The sequence below is a fragment of the Phyllostomus discolor genome, chromosome 2 (genome assembly GCF_004126475.2).
Source record: "Phyllostomus discolor isolate MPI-MPIP mPhyDis1 chromosome 2, mPhyDis1.pri.v3, whole genome shotgun sequence".
Lineage (NCBI taxonomy): Eukaryota > Metazoa > Chordata > Mammalia > Chiroptera > Phyllostomidae > Phyllostomus > Phyllostomus discolor.
The window spans coordinates 114248907-114268188 of record NC_040904.2 but is presented as its reverse complement, the minus strand read 5'-3'; the positions used below and the strand labels follow the sequence as shown (position 1 = coordinate 114268188).

General features: G+C 41.7%; 1 protein-coding gene across 1 annotated transcript in view; it reads right to left on the bottom strand.

The window, feature by feature from the left end:
- Positions 1-8394: 8394 nt before the first annotated feature.
- LOC114513473 (arachidonate 5-lipoxygenase activating protein) overlaps positions 8395-19282 on the bottom strand; it is a 30189-nt gene continuing 19301 nt past the window's right edge. The window contains exons 4-5 of the mRNA XM_028532791.2: positions 18242-18323; positions 8395-8877 (exon numbers count right to left, since the gene is read on the bottom strand). Of these exons, the coding sequence (XP_028388592.1) occupies positions 8715-8877; positions 18242-18323 (245 nt within the window). The 3' untranslated portion in view covers positions 8395-8714. The remainder of the gene's footprint in view (positions 8878-18241; positions 18324-19282) is intronic.

The window sequence follows — 19282 nt, the reverse complement described above, 5'->3', positions numbered from 1 at the left end:
CACCTGCTGGCAGTAGTCAGAGGTTTTTCCTGGGTGCTCAGCCTCCTGGTGAAGCTTCCACTGGAACTGGGGGTGGAAGCGGAATTAGGACCATGATGGAGCCCAGATCTCTTAGTTTCTCTTTCCATTTATTAACTCGCAGCTGTCATTTCCCTGGAAGTAATCAGATAAAAGATTTTTGCACTTAAAATGTTGAAGTTTTGGAAAAATCAATTTCCACACCAATTTCTCCCTCAGTTCTGATAGAGTAACCCAAAATGCCTCTCAATTCTGCACACCCAAGCACTATAGGGGAAGTTCAGGAATTTTTGTATAATGTACCCAAATCTTCATATTACATTGAGCAAAGCATTGGTGCTCACAGGAACTCTTTGCATAAGGGACAGGGAGATGGGACTCAAGGGAAAATCAGGCATCTGCTTGTTTTAGCCTAATTTCTAGAGTATGAGCTGGGCAGTAAATTGGTGGGTTGCTGAGTATATGTAGGTAGAATACATCTCAAGTTATTGCAAATTTTGTTTACATTTCATATAAAACTTTCAGGCCATTTCTAAAATAAATATGTACCACTTGAGAAGGAATAAAACCATACATTTTCCTTTTGTACTAATTCCTCAAATACTATTCCATGAAACTAGAGATTCCTCAGAAGGAACATAGAAGGACAAAGTATGTCAAGAAAATGTCTACTTCCTCAGCCTTGCCTCACCTTCTTTTTTCAAGTCAGTCTGCTTCAGCAACAGGAAGGTATTTGGATTATCTGTTCTGTCGACATGGCCCCAAGGCCAGAGGAAACATGTCACTTTGCTTTGGTGCAAATAAACACAGAGCAGATGATTTCTTTCAAACAGCAAAAGGTTGGGGGAAAAGCATGCTGAGAGCCAGATGGAGAAAGCGTTTCAGAAGAAGAGAGTGGTCAAAGCACTGCAGGTAAATGCTCTGAAGAACTGAACACTCGTACCTGTACTGCAGACTTGTAAGGCCATTGTCAGGGAAATTCCTGAAAGTTGCATTTCTTTAACAATGAGAAAAAGACCTGTGCTGTTATGTCCCTGGTGTGGACCCATGCTGCTCTTTGAGCCTACCCCTAAATTGGAAAATGCAAAGGATCAATTGATTTCTAACGCCTGTGATTTTTCTTACCTGACATGTTTTCCATAAGTTAAGACAACATTGCTGCGTTTTTAGATTTAAAGACTTGGTTCAATATATTCATCCACGGAAGAGGAAATGAAGCATGTGCTTTGTGCCTCCATTAGGACAATGACTTACGATGGGCAGCTGTCAGGCGAGGCGTCTGGATTCTGACAGAGCTGCTTCCACCGCGGTGCAGAAAGCTGTCAATAATTCACTGAAAGTCACAGAAACTTACCACAACCCTTCCCCTCCCCCATTCACCAGAACAACATGAACAACATGGATGCCCACACACAATTTTGAGGAAAATTTCAGGGTTTTCAGCTTCCCCACCCCTGACGCCCAGAACCTGATCCCACATCTATTAGTTCTGAGCTGTGGGCTCTGAGTCGAAGTACTTGCTCTCTCCAAGGCGCACTCCCCACTTGTACAATGGGTCTGCAATAACGCGGCTGTTGGTTTGTTTTGAAGAATAAATGCGGTACATCTGAAGCTCTTGACACAGTGCCTTGCCCATGATGAAAGCTGGTTATCATTAGCTGTTATTTTCATGTCCGGGCTATGAGTTTAAGATTCCCTAGCCAATAATAATAATAATAGACACTTTATAGTTTATCAGGGTCAATTCTTTTTAAAAAATCTATTTTACAGGTTTTATGGAGTAGCAGTTAAGAGTATGGGTTTACTTTACAGTGTCCATAATTTACTTTACAATAGTTTGACATTGTGCATAGGAACATGAGTTTATGTTAGTTGGAGCCTTGATTCTTGGGGCACTGAGATGCTCAGATAGAAAACTCAACCTCCAGAGGTGGTCTGGTGGCAATATATCAGAAAGGCACCGCATCTTTGAATCTTGATCATCACCTGAGTCTTTGAAAATTAAGACAGTGAGTGTCAGAATGAGTGCTTCTTGACAAAATGAGAGGCTTGCTCTGGTGTTTTATAACTCTCTGACATTTCATGTCCTCATTGGAATGAACATTCCTTGTCTTGTCTCTCTTAAGTCACTGCCGATGCCCAGCATCTAGCATTGGGCCAGGAATATGGTAGGGGACAGATAAGGATTTAATTGTATGTGAATTTCCTATCACCCAAGTTCAAAACCACAAGTTTTCTCATTTCCCTGCTCTCCTTCAACTAATCATACTTCCTATTGCTTGTTTATTCCGAATGTTATGTCTTCCATGCCATATGCTCCACTTAGCTGCCATCTCAGTCCAGGTGCCATCTTGCATTTAGACCATTAAAATTGTTACCTACCAACTATCTCTATCTTGTTTCCTTCCTCGCATCTAGCTAGTTCTTTTCACCAAACTGTCTTCTACAAAGCTGCCAGATAATTCTATTAAAACTCTTTTTTGCACAAATCATCATTTTTCTCTCTCTCAAAAAACAAACAAACAAAAAAAAACACTTTCAACAACTATACTGAGAGCATCTAGATCCCATAGGCTGGCTGTCACCTGCCATCTTCACAACCTAGCCCCTGGACCTTCCTTTCAGGAAATCCTTCCCTCTGGTCAAAATGGTTTGCTCATTATCTCCTCCTAGCCCCTGTGTTCACAGTCCAGTCTCTCAAAACTGTCCCTGTGATTTAAGTGTCCCTAAATCACAGGGGAGGGTGATTCCAGAACATAGAGGAAGATGTTGCTTTAAGTCTTATGTGTGTGTTTTATTTTTATTCTCACCTGAGGACATTTTTTCATTGCTTTCTAAGAAAGAGAGGAAGATGGGAATGGGGGGGTGGGGGAGAGAGAGAGAGAGAGAAACATTGATGTGAGAGAGAAACATCTATTAGCTACCTCCTTGCACATGCCCCCACTGGGGAACAAACCCAAAACTCAGGCATGTGCCCTGACCAGGAATCGAACCCATGACCTTTTGGTCCAAGGAACAACACTCCAACCAACTGAGCCACAATGGCCGGGGCTCAAGTCCTGTGTTTTATATTTAGAACTCGTATGATTGTTGCATTTCTATCACTTCTTTGTCTTAATTTTGAAACATTTTAGATTATAGCCATCCTGTAAAATTGGATGAGTCCAGTTTCCAGGGTCCAAGAAGATGTCCAGTTAAGTGATTTGTGGGTTCCGTAGCTCACCAAGAAGCACCATTTTCTTCACTGTCACAATCACACAGTCTGTTCTCCTGGGCCCCCATGAAGTCCCTCCTTCCTACCCCAGACTATTTTAGACCTCAGCCACTGTCCTCTGAGACCCTATGGTCCCTACTACTGCCCACAGTAGTTTGATAGTTTGAGCTATGGATCATCTGGTCATAAACAATTCTGTTCCTCCAAATAAAAGTTAGCCTCCTTGAAACAAAGACCCTCTGTTACACCAGTGTTTATCTCCAGGTGTAGCAGCTTTGATCTTTGCACAAAAACAGTAACGTATTCTGTATTCCTCATATGCTTTAAAGTTATCTCTTTAACATTTTCATTTTATCAATTTTTTTTCTTTCTCCTCTTTTCTTCTCTTATTTCCTGTCCCTTCAGTAACATTTCCTTCTCCTTTGTCCAGGTCTGAGTGAATCCAATACTGAATTCTCTCTCAAAGATGGGAGTTTTTCTCATGCTATGTTTTAAAATGCTTCCAACGGAACAATAAAAAGAGTGATAAGAGGAATAAATAATGGCCCAGTTATTTATTTATTTTTATTGTTTTACCATTTTATCAAGGTCAAGCCCTGGGCTCAGAGACTTGTTGACTTGTTTCATGATAACCAGTTGGCAGTCCCTCACTGAGGTAAAGTGGAACATTCTAGAAGAGTACACAAGCACCTCTCAGCTTCCTGGTGACTTACTTCCTTTCTTGGTCTGGCCTCTCTCATTCAATTTCTCAATTATAGCTTCAAGACACAGGAAGAACAAAAGCAGGGAATGTAGTAAAGGAAGGGTTTTGAAATAAGTGTTACAATGAGATGAGGCTTAGGCAGTAGCTATGCTTTCTGTGGTCCCCACTAACCCAGACGATTAAAGGGAGAAGGAAAGGATGTGTTCACTGGATCACAAAATGTTGTTGTGGTTTTTCCTTCAGTAGGTGGGGGCTGCACACACACATACATCCTTTCCTCAGATCCCTCCCCCAGCTTTTTCTGGGGCTGGAAATTACAAGAGTCTTCCAGCCTCCTGGCGTTAATCACAACAGCCAGCACTCTTTCTTTGTCACTGGCCAGTGTATTGATACACTTAAATATAATTGGGGTGGGGCAGGGAGGGAGCTATGTGCCCAGAGAGGGTGGCTTCCCAGCTCCAGGTGAGAACAGACATTTTCAGTTGGTGCTGTGTCCATGTCCTGGTTGCCATCGAGGACCCACATGTATGTGCGTGGAACTAAGCAATGGTGCACCAAATGTCCGTTCTTTTGTCCTCTTGTTGATTGGCTGAGCAGTTATTTATTAACTTGAATTCTGAGAAGGCTTATATGTCATTATGTTTATGTGGTAGTTTCCAGTCTATTAATAGCAAGTCCATTTTTTGCAGCAACTTCAACTATTAAGGCCAAATTTCATTAAATATTGTTTCCAAAAATAATCAAAAGAGAGATATAGCTGTCACTTTTCTATGGAAAGACCTGACTTTCTTGAAGCCTGCACTGACTTCTTTGAGGTGGCAGGGGTGGGGGAGTGCCAGTTTGCAGGGTTGCTGTAAATTTTACTACATTTGCTCCATTTGACAACCTGTACTACCCACCAGTAGAGCATTAGCTGCTTAGGCAAGGATCGCAAGAAAAGAAGCAGCCAAACTTCTCCCGGGACTTGGGTCTATTGGTGTGCCAAGCCAAATTTTTACTTGGAGAGCAATACTACAGAAATTAACAGAAACTGCTACCTAAACATTTTAATAAGAATAAGCCCCAGAGCCAAGGTTCAGTCAAGTGCACTGCTTTCCAGTAATTTCACTCATACGGCCATTCCACAAGCTGCCTATCTCCCCATGTTCAGACAGCCCTTGCCTCTAGGGTGACCATAAAAAGGGATATTTTAATAATGTGCCACATCTGCGATCAGAAATACTTAATGAAACACCCTTGTGATAACAGTAACCAGCTTCAAAGAACTATTTTCCAGATTCTGACAAAACTGGTTGGCGTCCTATGGTAATTTTTATTGGCACCATTTTTAGTATCGTCTGCGAGAAATCATAGCTAAGGCCAGGAAGGGCCAACATTTGTTTTCAGCCCTGAGGTCTTGCCATCTCCTGCAGAACCAGATCCATGCTGTCCTACAGTAATATAATACAAGACTCATGTGTCATTTAAAATGTTCTAATAGTCACACTAAGAAAAGTACAAAGAAACAGGTGGAATTAATTCTAATAATACATTTTATTTAACACAATAAAGCCATACTCTCTGGCCTGCTTCTGCCCAGAGCACCCACAATCTCATTGTCTGTGCAGCTCCCTTTGGCCTCTGTGAGGCTAGAAGGCAGGAGAGGGCATCAGAGTCCTAATCTGACTCACACCCTGCATGATCCCCACCCTGTGAGTGTGATTTTACTAAGCTACATGATAACACTGAGGTGAAGGGATTTTGCAGCTGTAACTAAGGTCTCCAGTCAGTTGACTTTAAGTTAATCAAAGAAGAGCTTGCCCCAGGTGGGCCTGACCTAATCAAGTGAGCCCTCTAAAAGTGGGTCTGCAAGTCAGAAGTTAAAATAAAACAAAACAAAACACCAAAGATGCTTTCTTCTTGACCTGAAAGAATAAAACCACTATGTTGTGGAGAAGGCCATGAGTCAGGGAAGGGGCTTCCAGTAACTGAGGGCCTCAGCCCTACTACCAAAAAGCACTGAGCCAACAATTGGTGAGCCTGGAAGAGAACCCTAAGTCTCAGCAGAGATCACAGCTCAGGCTGACACGTTGATTAAGGCTTGGAAGGCTCTGAGCAGAGGACCAGCTCAGCCCTGATGACCTCTGACCTACAGAAACTGCTAGATGGTAAACGTATGTGGTTTCAAGCCATTTTGTGGGAATTTGTTATGCAGCAATAGAAAACTAACACAATAAGATAATAATAAATACAACCAATATAGCAATAATAGATAATAGTAATACTCAACACTTACTATGTGCTAACCATTTTAATTGCTTTATCTCACTATATTTCATAACAACTCTATAAACTTGGCACTATTATCCCAGTTTAACACATAGAAAACTGAGGCTTAGGAATAAGTCACAGAACTGAGGATGGGGTGGATTTGGCCCAGGCCCAGAACTCTGCAGACAGAGAATTCACCATTTCAATGCTGCCTCCAGTCAGAGGAGGAGCCCTTCCTGCAGGAGTTGTGCACCTGAAACCCCCTTCTTTGTAACTGGGAAACCTGCTCCAGCCACATCTTAACCCTGAGTTCTCTCAGTTCCGCACACTCTATCCAGGCTACTGTCCACAGAGCCTCTGATGGGCCATCTCATCATATCCCCCCCTTGCACTCTAAGGTCCCATGGTCATTTTGGACAGTGTGGCCTCTAGGAGCTAAGGTGTCCCCAGGCTCCACTGGGAATATTCTGGCCTAGTCCACCCTTAGGGAGACCAACTCATCTTGGTTTTCCCAGGACTGTCCCAGTTTTAAAACTGAAAGCCCCACCTCCCAGAAACTCCTCAGCCACAGGCAGGCTGGGACAATCGATCACCCTGCCACTGTGCAAAACAAGCCCAGGCTGAGGCAGGCCTAGGGGTCACTTCCACCCTGCAGCTTGCCATGACCTTTCCTGTCACCAAGGAGAAAATAAGTGCTCAACTAGAATAGTCAAGTCCTACTCTTGACAGGGAGCTAGAAGTAGAAGCAACTCTACAAAAGCAATTGACACTAAGAAGTTTCTGCTTGGTGGGGTTTGGAGTGAAAGCTCAGGTGGAGCTGCAGCCAGGACCATCAGACAGGCCTAGGGAACTGCCTGATGGGGGCTTTTGCCCTGAATCCAGAGGTCTGCTGCCTTGACATCATACATGAAGCACATTGACCCAGATGTCACACAGGCCAGACTCCACGTCTCCATTTGCTCACCCCTCAACCAGACAACTCAGGGAAAGTTGGGAGCGACTTGACCCCTGGATCTGCCACTTCCTGCTTAAGGTTGGGACCCTCACAAGACTCAACTGGGGATTAAGGGTACCCACCTACTGCTGGTCCTCTCAACCAAGAGAGTTAAACCTTGATAAGCTGCCTCCCCTGTAAGAGCTGGCTTCTCTTTGTCGGATGTCCTAGACTTTTAATCACACCCGGCCATCTTCCAAATTGTGCTTTTTGTGCCAAGGGACACTTGGTATGACAGTAGTTGGATCACTGGAGTCTGCCCACAATATGGTTAAAGGCTCAACACACCTATTTTATTAACTGCTGCCAGTCTGCAATCCATGAGCCCAGTCATTTATGTCTTCACATGTTCAACCACTATTTGGGACACCTACAATGGGCCTGACCTTATCACAGGCACTGACACTGAGTTACAGCACATTTTAAACTGAATAATATAATGAGGAGCTCATGGTCAACAAATAATTCTTAAGGGAGTCTGTTTGCCTATAGGAAGCATAGTCTTTCTTTCTTTCTTTCTTTCTTTCTTTCTTTCTTTCTTTCTTTCTTTCTTTCTTCTGCATTTCTCTGCAATTTATGTTATTAAAATCTTTAGAAAAAACACATTTTAATCTCATAAAACTCACACCTACAGTCCTCTACAATATAATACTTTATCAGGACATTTGTTCAAGTTCCCAAATAGTTGTAGTCATTGATACCTGCTATATGCCTGTCCCTGAGCATAGCATTAAAAAAGAAACAGGAAATTAAGAACGTTACAAAGCTGATGATTTGGTGGAGCAGAGTGGCATCCTAATAAATATCTTCACATGGTAATATGGATTTGCTGTGACGGAGATGTGTATATGGTGCTGGAAGAGGTCAGAGGACAACATATAAACCAACCTAGAGATAGGGAAGGCTTCTTGGAAGAGGCAAGGCTTTGGTTGTTTCTCTTGTCTTTCTTTGTTTAGTGGTATTTGCCCATTAAGAAATTTCAAATATACATGAAAATATGAACACGAGAATAAAACTTACCCCAACTCTCTTTGCCCAGAAATAATCAATAATCACAGTTGGCATTTTGCTGAATACCCTTCTAGGGGTGTGTGTGTGTGTGTGGGCGGGGGGGGAGGTGTTTAAAGATAGTGTATGTCTTATTATCATCATTTAGGTTCAGGAAAACAGATTAGTTGTCCAACTGTAGCAAAAGACCCACAAAAAACTCAACCACCAGCTTAAAACCTGCCTTTGCATTTTATTGTAGGAAAACACAAATCCGGTCCCAAAACATCTTCAGAAAGCAGGGTAAGCCAAGGAACATACAGAATGGGTCTGAGTAACACATCTGGGGCCACCAACATTTTCAAGGGACAGAGTTGACGCAGAATTATTTTCTTCCAGGAAAAGCAAGGTTAACTCAAGCGGTGAGGCCCAGATGGTCATTAGATTTACTTAGTATCTAAGAGGAGCTGAATCTCTCCAAGGGTTGAATGATAATGACTCCTAGGTATTGATCAGATGAGAGCACCAAGCCTGTATTCAGTGGAGAGTTAGGGAATGAGAAGCAGAGGAGAGATGGTGGTGGTGATCGTCTTTATGTAGTTTTCAAAGTCACTTCCGAAATATAGGATGAGGTAATAGTTGAATATGCCAGCAACGGACATGAGGAACAGGAACAGTATGATGCGCTTCCCAAATATGTAGCCAGGTGTGCTGAAAAAGGAGAGAGAAACCTGTAGAAGCTGTACAGATGACACCCATTGAACAAAAAGACATCATCATTTTGAAATACAGGGAGTTAAATTATAGCTCTTTTCACTCACAAATGCTCCATTTACTTCATATGAAGAATGGAAGTGTCTTAGCTACTATTAGTCATTGAACATATTTCAAAACCCAGCTAAAGAGCCTAGACTTCACCCTGGCTGGTGTGGTTCAGTGGGTTGAGTGCTGGCCTGTGAACCAAAAGGTCACAGGTTTGGTGCCTGGTCAAGGCACAGAATTGGGTTGCTGGCCAGGTGCCCAGTTGGGGGCATGATATAGGCAACCAATTTGGCAACCAGGGCTCCTCCACAAGAACAGCTAACTCAGCTGAACAGGTGAGTTAATGCCACTAAGCCTGATTTTTGCTATAATCACAGAGCAAAATTTGATTCCCACAGGTTTCATGTTACAAATTTTATCTTTTTGAAGGGGACCCCAAAGTTTCACAACGTAACCCATAATGTCCTCTGTCAAGAGTTTGAAAAGCATTCAGCAGTTGAGTATCAACCTTTCTGCTACTGAAAATGTGATCCGTGGACCAGCAGCATGGAGCTTGTTAGAAAGGCAGAATCCCAGGCCCCTCCCAGGTCTATGGGATCAGAATATGCATTTTGACAAGCTCCCTGGTGACTCCTGGGCACACTCAAGTTTGAGAAGCACCTGCTCACTGAGATGCCTTGCTCCTTGGCCAGCAATGCTCTTCTCTCCTTGGTTTTCTTGGTTCACAGTCCTGCTCATGTTTTGAGAACTCCTATCTCCAAATTGGGAGGGTGAGGGATATGGTCCCCAAAGAAAGAGTTACGGGCTGAATTCTGTCCCATCCAAATTCACACATTGAAGTTTTAAACTTCAGTAGCTCAGAATATTGGAGATAAGATCTTTAAAGAGGTAATGAAGATAAAATGAGGGCACTAGGGTGGACTCTGACTCAATCTGATGGTGAGATGACCATGAGAAGACACAGGGAGAAGATGACCATCTACACAAGGCAACGAATGCAGCCTCAGAAGAAAGTAATATCCAGAACTGTGAGACAATAAATTTCTGTTGTTTGAGCCCCCCAGTATGTGGCACTGTATTATGGTGGCCCTCACAAGCAAGTGCTGAGTGACTTCCTAATTCTGGTAAAAAAGAGAAGAGAAAGTAAAGGAGTCTATTTTTTCAGGCAGAGAACAGAGCGTGCACAGGCATTAAGTTAAGAAAAGTCAAATATTGTGGTGGCTCCAATTTATCACATGAATAAGGCCATCATATGCTCATTACAGAAGCAAGGGGGTGGTTCTGTGAAGCTGTTCAGAATGTACTCAAGGTGAGTCTGTGGTAAGGAATGGAATGCTGACTCCTCTTCATGGAATAGTTGTCCTTTCACTATGGGCAGGGTTTTGCAAAGATCTCAAGGCAAATCACCCCCAAAGAGATATGTCCATGGTGTTTTAACTCTTCTCAGGCTGTGCAAGGAGAACTCAGCACATGCCCACGATGTGCAAGGCCAAGTGTGAATGGGGTCCCCAGCTGAGCATTTCACTGATGCATTTTTCAGTGTCTCAAGCTTAGAGATGGGCTATGGCCCTAGGAATGGCCAGGATATGCACAAATAAAGAGCTTCCCCAGGCTCAAGCAAAGCCACAGGAAACCTGCAATGAGGCAGAGCACAGAGGAGGAGCAAGGGGTCCCAACCAGGCACATGCCGCCCATCAGCGTTTGAACCACAATGGCCTCCCGTTTAGTATTTCTGAAAGTGAAATGCACATCCCAGACAAGAAAGAGTTAAAAGAGTTCATCACCTCCAAACCAGTATTACAAGAAATGTTAAAGGGACTTCTTTAAAAAGAAGAAGAAGAAAAGATCAAAAACAAATAACAGCCCTGGCTGGTATGGCTCAGTAGATTTAGTGCTGGCCTGCAGACCAAAGGGTTGCCAGTACAGACCAGGTCCCCAGTAGAGGGTGTTTGAGAGGCCATTACACTTTGGTGTTTCTTTCCTTCTTCCCTTCCCCTCTCCCTAAAATTAATCTTTATATATGTGTATATATATATGTGTGTGTGATATACATATATATATATATATATATATATATATATATATATAAAATGAAATGGCAATAACTACATACTTATCAATAATCACTTTAACTGTAAATGGGTTAAATGGTCTAATTAAAAGACACAGGGGTGCTGAATGAATAAGAAAACAGAACCCTTACATATTATAAGAGGCCCACTTCAGGTCAAAAGACACACACAGACTGAAAGTAAAGGGATGAAAAAAGATATTTCATGAAAATAGAAACATTTGTAAAGCTGGGGTAGCTATACTTACTTCAGACAAAATAGACTTTAAAACAAAGGCTATAACAAGAGATGAAGAAAGACATTTCATATATAATAGCAACCTAAGTGTCCATGGATAGACAAATGGATAAAGAAGATGTGGTACGTATATGTATATGCAATGAAACATTTTAAAAGAATAAAATCTTACCATTTGCAACAACATGGATGGACTTAGAGGTATTATGCTAAGTGAAATAACTCAGACAGAAAGAGACAAATACCATATGATTTCACTTATATGTAGAATTTTTAAAAACAAAGTAAATGAGCAATCAAAAGAGAAACAGACTCATAGATACAGAGAACAAACTTATGGTTGCCAGATGGAAAGGGGGTTAGGAGGCCCTACGTCTACAAGAACTCAAGGAACAACAACAAAGACAGCCCAGAGCAAGCAGAAGGAAGGAAATAACCAAGATCAGAGCAGAATTAAATGACATAGAGACTAAAAGCGCAATTCTAAAGATCAATGAATCCAAGAGTTGGTTCTTTGAAAAGATAAACAAAATCGACAAGCCTTTAAGCAGACTCATCAAGAAAAAAAGAGAGAAAACCCAAATAAACACAATCAGAAATGAAAGAGGAGAGATTACAACAGATACCACAGAAATACAAAGGATTGTAAGAAATTACTGCAAAGAACTGTATGCCAAGAAATTTGAAAACCTAGATGAAATGGACAACTTTCTAGAAAAATATAATCTTCCAAAACTCAATAAAATGGAAGCAGAAAGCCTGAACAAACCAATAACAGCAAAAGAAATTGAAGCAGTAATCAAAAAACTCTCAACACACAAAAGCCCTGGACCAGATGGTTTCACAGGAGAATTCTACAAAGCATTTAAGGAAGAACTAACACCTATCCTTCACAGACTATTTCAAAAAATCCAAAAAGATGGAAGACTCCCAAACTCTTTTTATGAGGCCAACATCATCTTAATTCCAAAACCAGATAAAGACACAACAAAGAAAGAAAACTACAGGCCAATATCGCTGATGAACATTGACACTAAAATCCTCAACAAGATACTGGCAAACCGCATCCAACAGTACATTAAGAAGATCATACACCATGACCAAGTGGGATTCATTCCAGGTATGCAAGGATGGTATCACAAATCAGTAAATGTAATACATCGCATAAACAAAAGCAAAGACAAAACCACATGATCATATCAATAGATGCAGAAAAAGCATTTGATAAGGTACAGCACCCATTTATGATAAAAACACTAGGCAAAGTGGGAAGAGAGGGATCATTCCTCAACATAATAAAGGCCATATATGAGAAACCTACAGCCAACATTATACTCAAGGGCAAAAATTAAAATCTTTTCCACTAAGAACAGGAACAAGACAAGGATGTCCACTTTCACCACTTCTGTTCAATATAGTACTGGAAGTTTTAGCCACAGCAATCAGACAAGAAAAAGAAATAAAAGGAATCCAAATCGGAAAGGAGGAAACAAAACTGTCACTGTTTGCAGATGACATGATAGTGTACACAGAAAATCCTATAGACTCCACCAAAAAACTGCTAGACCTAATAAATGAATTTGGCAAAACAGCGGGATACAAAGTCAATATCCAGAAATCAAAGGCATTTCTGTACACCAACAATGAAACAGCAGAAGCAGAAATCAAGAAAAAAATCCCATTTGAAATAGCAAAAAGAAAAATAAAATACCTAGGAATAAACCTAACCAAAGAGGTAAAAGACCTGTATTCAGAAAACTACATAACACTGAGGAAAGAAATCAAGGAAGGCACAAACAAATGGAAACATATACCGTTTTCATGGATTGGTAGGATTAATATCATCAAAATGTCCATACTACCAAAAGCAATTTACACATTCAATGCAATACCTATTAAAGTACCAATGGCATATTTCACAGACATAGAACAAACACTTCAACAATTTATATGGACCATAAACGACCCCGAATAGCTGCTGCAATTTTGAGAAAGAAGAGTAAAGTAGGAGGGATCACAATACCTGACACTAAACTATACTACAAGGCCACTGTAATCAAAACTGCCTGGTACTGGCATAAAAACAGGCACATGGACCAATGGAACAGAACAGAGAGCCCAGAAATAAACCCAAGCCTCTACGGTCAATTAATATTTGACAAAGGAAGCAGCAACATAAAATGGAATAAAAATAGCCTCTTCAACAAATGGTGTTGGGAGAACTGGACAGCTATGTGCAAAAAAATGAAACTCGAGCACCAACTTACACCTTATACAAAAATAGATTCAAGGTGGATAAAAGACTTAAATATAAAGCGTGACACCATTAAAGTCCTAGAAGAGATGTAGGTAGGAAAATCTCAGATATTTCACGCAGAAACTTTTTTACTGACTTGTCTCCTAGAGCAAGGGACATAAAGGAAAGAATAAACAAATGGGACCTCATCAAAATTAAAAGCTTTTGCACAGCTAAAGAAAATAGTATCAAAATAAAAAGAGAACCAACTGTATGGGAAAACATATTTGCCAATGATACCTCAGACAAGGGTTTAATCTCCAAAATATATAAAGAACTTACACGACTCCACTCTAAGAAGACAAGTAACCCAATTAAAAAATGGGCAAAGGATTTGAACAGACACTTCTCCAAGGAGGACACACAGAAAATCCAAAGACACATGAAATGACGCTCAATATCGCTAGCCATCAGAGAGATGCAGATTAAAACCACAGTGAGATGCCACTTCACACCAGTCAGAATGGCCATCATAAACAAAGCAGCAAACAACAAGTGTTGGAGAGGTTGTGGAGAAAAGGGGACCCTAGTGCACTGTTGGTGGGACTGCAGACTGGTACAACCACTATGGAAAGCAGTTTGGAACTTCCTCAGAAAACTAAAAATGGATCTGCCTTTTGACCCAGCAATTCCACTGCTGGGACTCTATCCTAAGAATACTAAAACACCAATTCAAAAGAACCTATGCATCCCAATGTTCATAGCAGCACAATTTACAATAGCCAAGTGCTGGAAGCAAGCTAGATGCCCATCAGTAAATGAATGGATCAAAAAACTATGGTACATTTACACAATGGAATTCTATGCAGCAGAAAGAAAGAAGGAGCTCATACCCTTTGCAACAGCATGGATGGAGCTGGAAAGCATTATGCTAAGCGAAACAAGCCAGGCAGTGAAAGACAAATACCAAATGATATCACCTTTAACAGGAATCTAAACAACAAAACAAAAAAAAACTAGCAAAATTTAACCAAAGACACTGAAATAGGGGATAGTCTGACAGTGACCAGAGGGGAGAGAAGAGGGAATTTCAGGGGGGAATGGGTAGGGTTTACAGGAACAAATTTGGAGGACACATGGACAAAAACTAGGGGTGGGGGGTAATGGGGGGGAAGGGGGGAGGGTTGGGTGGGTGGGCTGGAATGGGAGTAGGGGGAGAAAACTGTACTTGAACAATGATTAAAATAAAAGAAAAAAAAAGAAAGGGGGTTAGGAGGTAAAAATAGTGGCATGATTAAAAAATACCAATTACTGGTTACAAAATAGTCACAGAGATGTAAAGTACAGCATAGGAAATGCAGTCAATAATATTGTAGTAACTATGTATGGTGCCAAGTAAGTACGCGACTTATTGGGGGAGTCACTTCACAAGTTATATAAATGTTTAACCATTATGCTATATGCCTGAAATTAATGTAATATTGAATTTCAACCATGATTGAACACTTTTAATAAATAAATAAATAAATAAACAAACAAATATTTATGCATAGTTCTCTCTACATGGGTGGAGGAGGTTAGAATGAAATAATTAAGCATCTGGAGAAACCAGGGTCGTTAAAATCTATAGAAGTCACAGGTGCTTTATACCTGTGTCTTCATTTAACTCTCAGAACCATTCTGTGAGGTATGATTAACGTATTTTCCAGGCGGGGAAACTGAGACCAGATGGGTTGAATGATTTGTCTAAGGTCACGCAGCCAGGGAGAAGCAGAGTGGGAACTCAAACCTGCCTGCATGAGTCCTGCTCTTCCTACCACACTGGCTTCCTGAGGACTCCTTCAGACTCCAGAGACTAGCATTTGTTTAAAAGTTTTGGTGGGGCCAAATGTGCCCTCACCCCTCAACACATGCAACATAAAATCTACAGGAAATCATTAAAGAGGCATTGTGCCAAACAATTTCCATCTTGAATGTGCCTAAAACTTCCAGGAAGCAGAGACATGGTGGGGAGAGGTGAACCCAGGCATTTGGAGACCTGAGTTCCAGCTGCAGCTCTTTGCAGTGTGGCCTTGGATGACTCTCAGACCCTCTCCCCACTTCACACAAAAATGTACATAAACTATGGGTGGAAAAAGAAAACTTTATGGTCTCTCTGGCTTTAAACTCTGTTCTTTTCAATAATGAAGTATCACCATAAGCCTGATAACTTCTAAAGGGGAAAGAATTGTACGACCTATGAAAGCAGGATGCTATCTCCTTTATTCACCTGCTTGTCCCCAATAAATCAGGCCCTCCATAAATGTGTGTTGCATGAATGGATCATTCTCAGAAAAGAAGCCTGAGCAGCCTTCTGTGGTTCCCAAACTCCATGTATATAAAAATCACCAAAAAAAGGTTGTTAATGTGCAGATTCCTGAGCCTCTACCGCAGAGAGTCTCGTTCCAGACATCTAGGGAGGTGCCTAGGAATCTGTCACCCCAGGAGAGTCTGGTGCAGTTGGCTAGTGGGTTTCACTTTGAAAATTCTAGCCTTTACACGCATATGCTCACCTAGGAGTTCCAAAAGAAGCATGTTTTTTCTCCAAATATGATGAAATAACCCCATGGTCCACATTTGGGGAGGGCAGGGCCAGAGGCTCTAAAATATTGACCCTAAAGAGGAAAATGACTGGGAGGGATCAGTTCTTTTGAAACTGTCCATTATTATGTTGGTAGTTTAGCATTTCTGGACTTATCCTTTCCCCTGATCCCCAGGGTCTCCTTGGGAGAATGGCTCAAAGCAGGTGGTCATTAGACATTTACTAAGTGAATGCTGAATGAATGAAGGGGAGATACGCCAAGGAACATCTTCCCTACCCACTACACCAAAATTGAGAGTGGAACTTCTGAAGGGGAGCCAAATTGACAGTCCAAAGCAACTTTATGGAGAGAAGCAGAGATGACCTAGAGCCCAAGGGAGAGATTTAATGGAAGGAGCTTCACTGAGCAGGACTTTCCTCCATGGTGAGGCCAAGAGCTAAAGCAGATCCCCAAGGCATTATTTAAAATCCCTTTGGACCTAACCACAAAGCCCCTCAAGCTTGCATCTACCCCAGGTACATTTTGGTCTAGATTAGGATTGGACATCTCATCCAGTGTATAGTGTATCATTTCTATGGAAGACAGTTGCTCAGAACTGTGTGTTAAGAAGCACTGTGAGGCCATGCTTGGTATCAGCAGGAAAGAGTCCCATGACTGATAAGTAACCGCTGCCAGCACCGACCATGGGGAGGGGTGGTAGAATCTTCTTATACAATGTGATTGGAGAGACCAGGGAGGGATTTAAGAGGTCAGGCCATTTATATTTCAGTGAGGTCTGGAGAAATCAAATATTTTTCAGATTTCAAGTCCATATTCTATTGTCCATTTCCTAGTAGCGACTACCTTTAAAATAAAAAGAGCCTATGAGTAAATGGAAAGTGTTGTCATGTACCACAGATTGCCTTAGCATTAAAGCAACTTTAAGGTCTCAGGCAAGTAGTGACAGATAAAGAGAAAAACTCTGACCTGGTCAAATCCCTAGCACTTTGCAGAGGAAGACAGGGCTGCCTGGGGAGCCAGCCCACAAGGGTAGAGCTTCCTTATTTTACTGACAGACACTCCGCCTGACCCAACTCCTGACAGTAGGTATCTCCTGGGGAAGACAGAATAAAGATTTCCCAAGGTCAAAGAGAATAAAGGACATCATCAGGACAGTGTTGATAAGGATAAGAGAGATAATGGAATTGTGGTTTTAGAAAATAAATGGAATGACCTCTAGACAGGAGTGAAGAGTGAAGGAGATCTGAGCACTGGGAAAGAATTTCTGGAAGAAGCCATTCTTCTCCAGCTGTTGCTCACCACCAAGTCACCAAGTCATTTAGCTTTGGAGCTCCTAGTTCCTCAGAAGTAATGCTTTCACCTGCGGACCTCCTGGGATGTTACCACTTTGTCACCACTGAAGGATGCTATCTAAATGGAGGGCCCATTGGCCACTAAAGAAGTGTGCTATTGTAAAAGGCCAGGTGGAGTGTGAAACTTAGACAAGGAAGAAAAATGGAGGGGGAGGCTGGGCTTGGCCTCCCAGAACAAATTTCTGGCTCTCGGATGCCCTCTGCAATGTTAGGAATTTTGTTCTCCTAGGCATACCACTCAGTTGTTTCTTCTGTAAAAACCATCATTTACTTTACTAGAATCAGTCTTCCCAGTCCAGGTGGAATGGGAGTGTTAACTGGTGCTTTGGCACCATCTATAACCCATGCAATGGTGACTCTATTCTGGGTCTCCATCCTCTGCCTGTGATTGTGTCTTACTTTCTCAACCTTCCTTCTGGTGGTCCCTGGAAGATCTGTTACTCAATAGAACTTATTACAGGGTGCAAGCTTTAGTTCTCATTCCTCTGGGAAAACAATGAAATGTTTCATTCAGGCCCCAGACTATGATGGGTGGGGTAGTGGGTGTGGGATTGCAAGGAATGTTCAGCACGTGGCATTAAAACACCTTTTGTGAGTCCAACACCAGGGGCAGGAATCATTCAATGGAAACACTAGCCAAGTCCCCCACTTGTATTTTCAGAGCTCACAAAGTTCAGGGAGAAAAGGAGGAGGGATCCTAGTCAGCCTAGGCCCTCCCATCCCAAGTGGTCCCCCAGGCCTTCAAATGCTATGCAGAATACGGTTGTGAATTATCACTTTTCCTGCTCAACAAATGTGACTGCTCTGTGGTTCTTAAAAACTCCCAGAACCTACCTCTGAGTCCTCTCTCCTAGGTAGCCAACAAAGTACTTTTGCCTCACAAACAGGTACATCAGGCCAGCAAAGGCAGCAGGAACTAAGTGAAAAAAGAAAAACACCTTAGTTTTGTAGATGTCAAAACAGGCTAAGTAAACACAGTCATTGTGCAATTACTGTTCATCACAAAATCTAGCAGAGGTCTCAGGCTCTGACTGTCCAGGCTGATGTGAGCTTCAGCAAACAACCTATGGCTGGAAGAAACCTGAGAATTTTAATAATAGTGATGTTACAGATAGCCAAAAGGCATAATAAAAGATGCTCAACATCACTAATCATCAGAAAATGCAAATTAAAACCACAATGAGATATCACCTCACACCTGTCAGAATGGCTGTCATTAATAAATCAACAAACAACATGTTGGTACAGATGTGGAGAAAAGGGAACCCTAGTACACTGTTGGTGGGAATGTAGATCATCTCACTTAACTGACCCTGTGAGTACACATGGTGACTGCATGAGTTTTCAATGGCAGCTATAGCAAGCAGCCTTCTGCCTTAAAGCAAGATAAAATTATTATCTAGCGGTCACGAGTCCAAAATTGGTCTCATTGGGCTAAAATCCAGGTGTCAGCATGTCCGCATTCCTTCTGGAGGATCTAGGGCAGAATCTGTTTCCTTGCGTTTTTCAGCTTCTAGAGATGAGGTGTTTTTTGAGGTTCCTTTCAACTAAGAAATTCTACATTACTACATTAGTAAGATATGACAATTATCAAACAGGGTTTGCTGACGTGTTATTTCCCTAGCAATGCTAACATGTATTTAAAAAGGGAATTCATAGTCCCAGGCTATGACATACCTACAATCCCTTTGTATTCATCCAGCTGGAACAGCTTGAGAGTCATCTACATCAAGTACCATCAAAAATATAAAATGCATCATAACTCCTAATATGAGCATATTTTGACTTGGTTTTTCAAGTCTTGCTGAACCTGTTCTTCATTTAACTCAGGATAGAAAGTGGAAAATAAATAGTGAGCTTACTACAGCATCATGG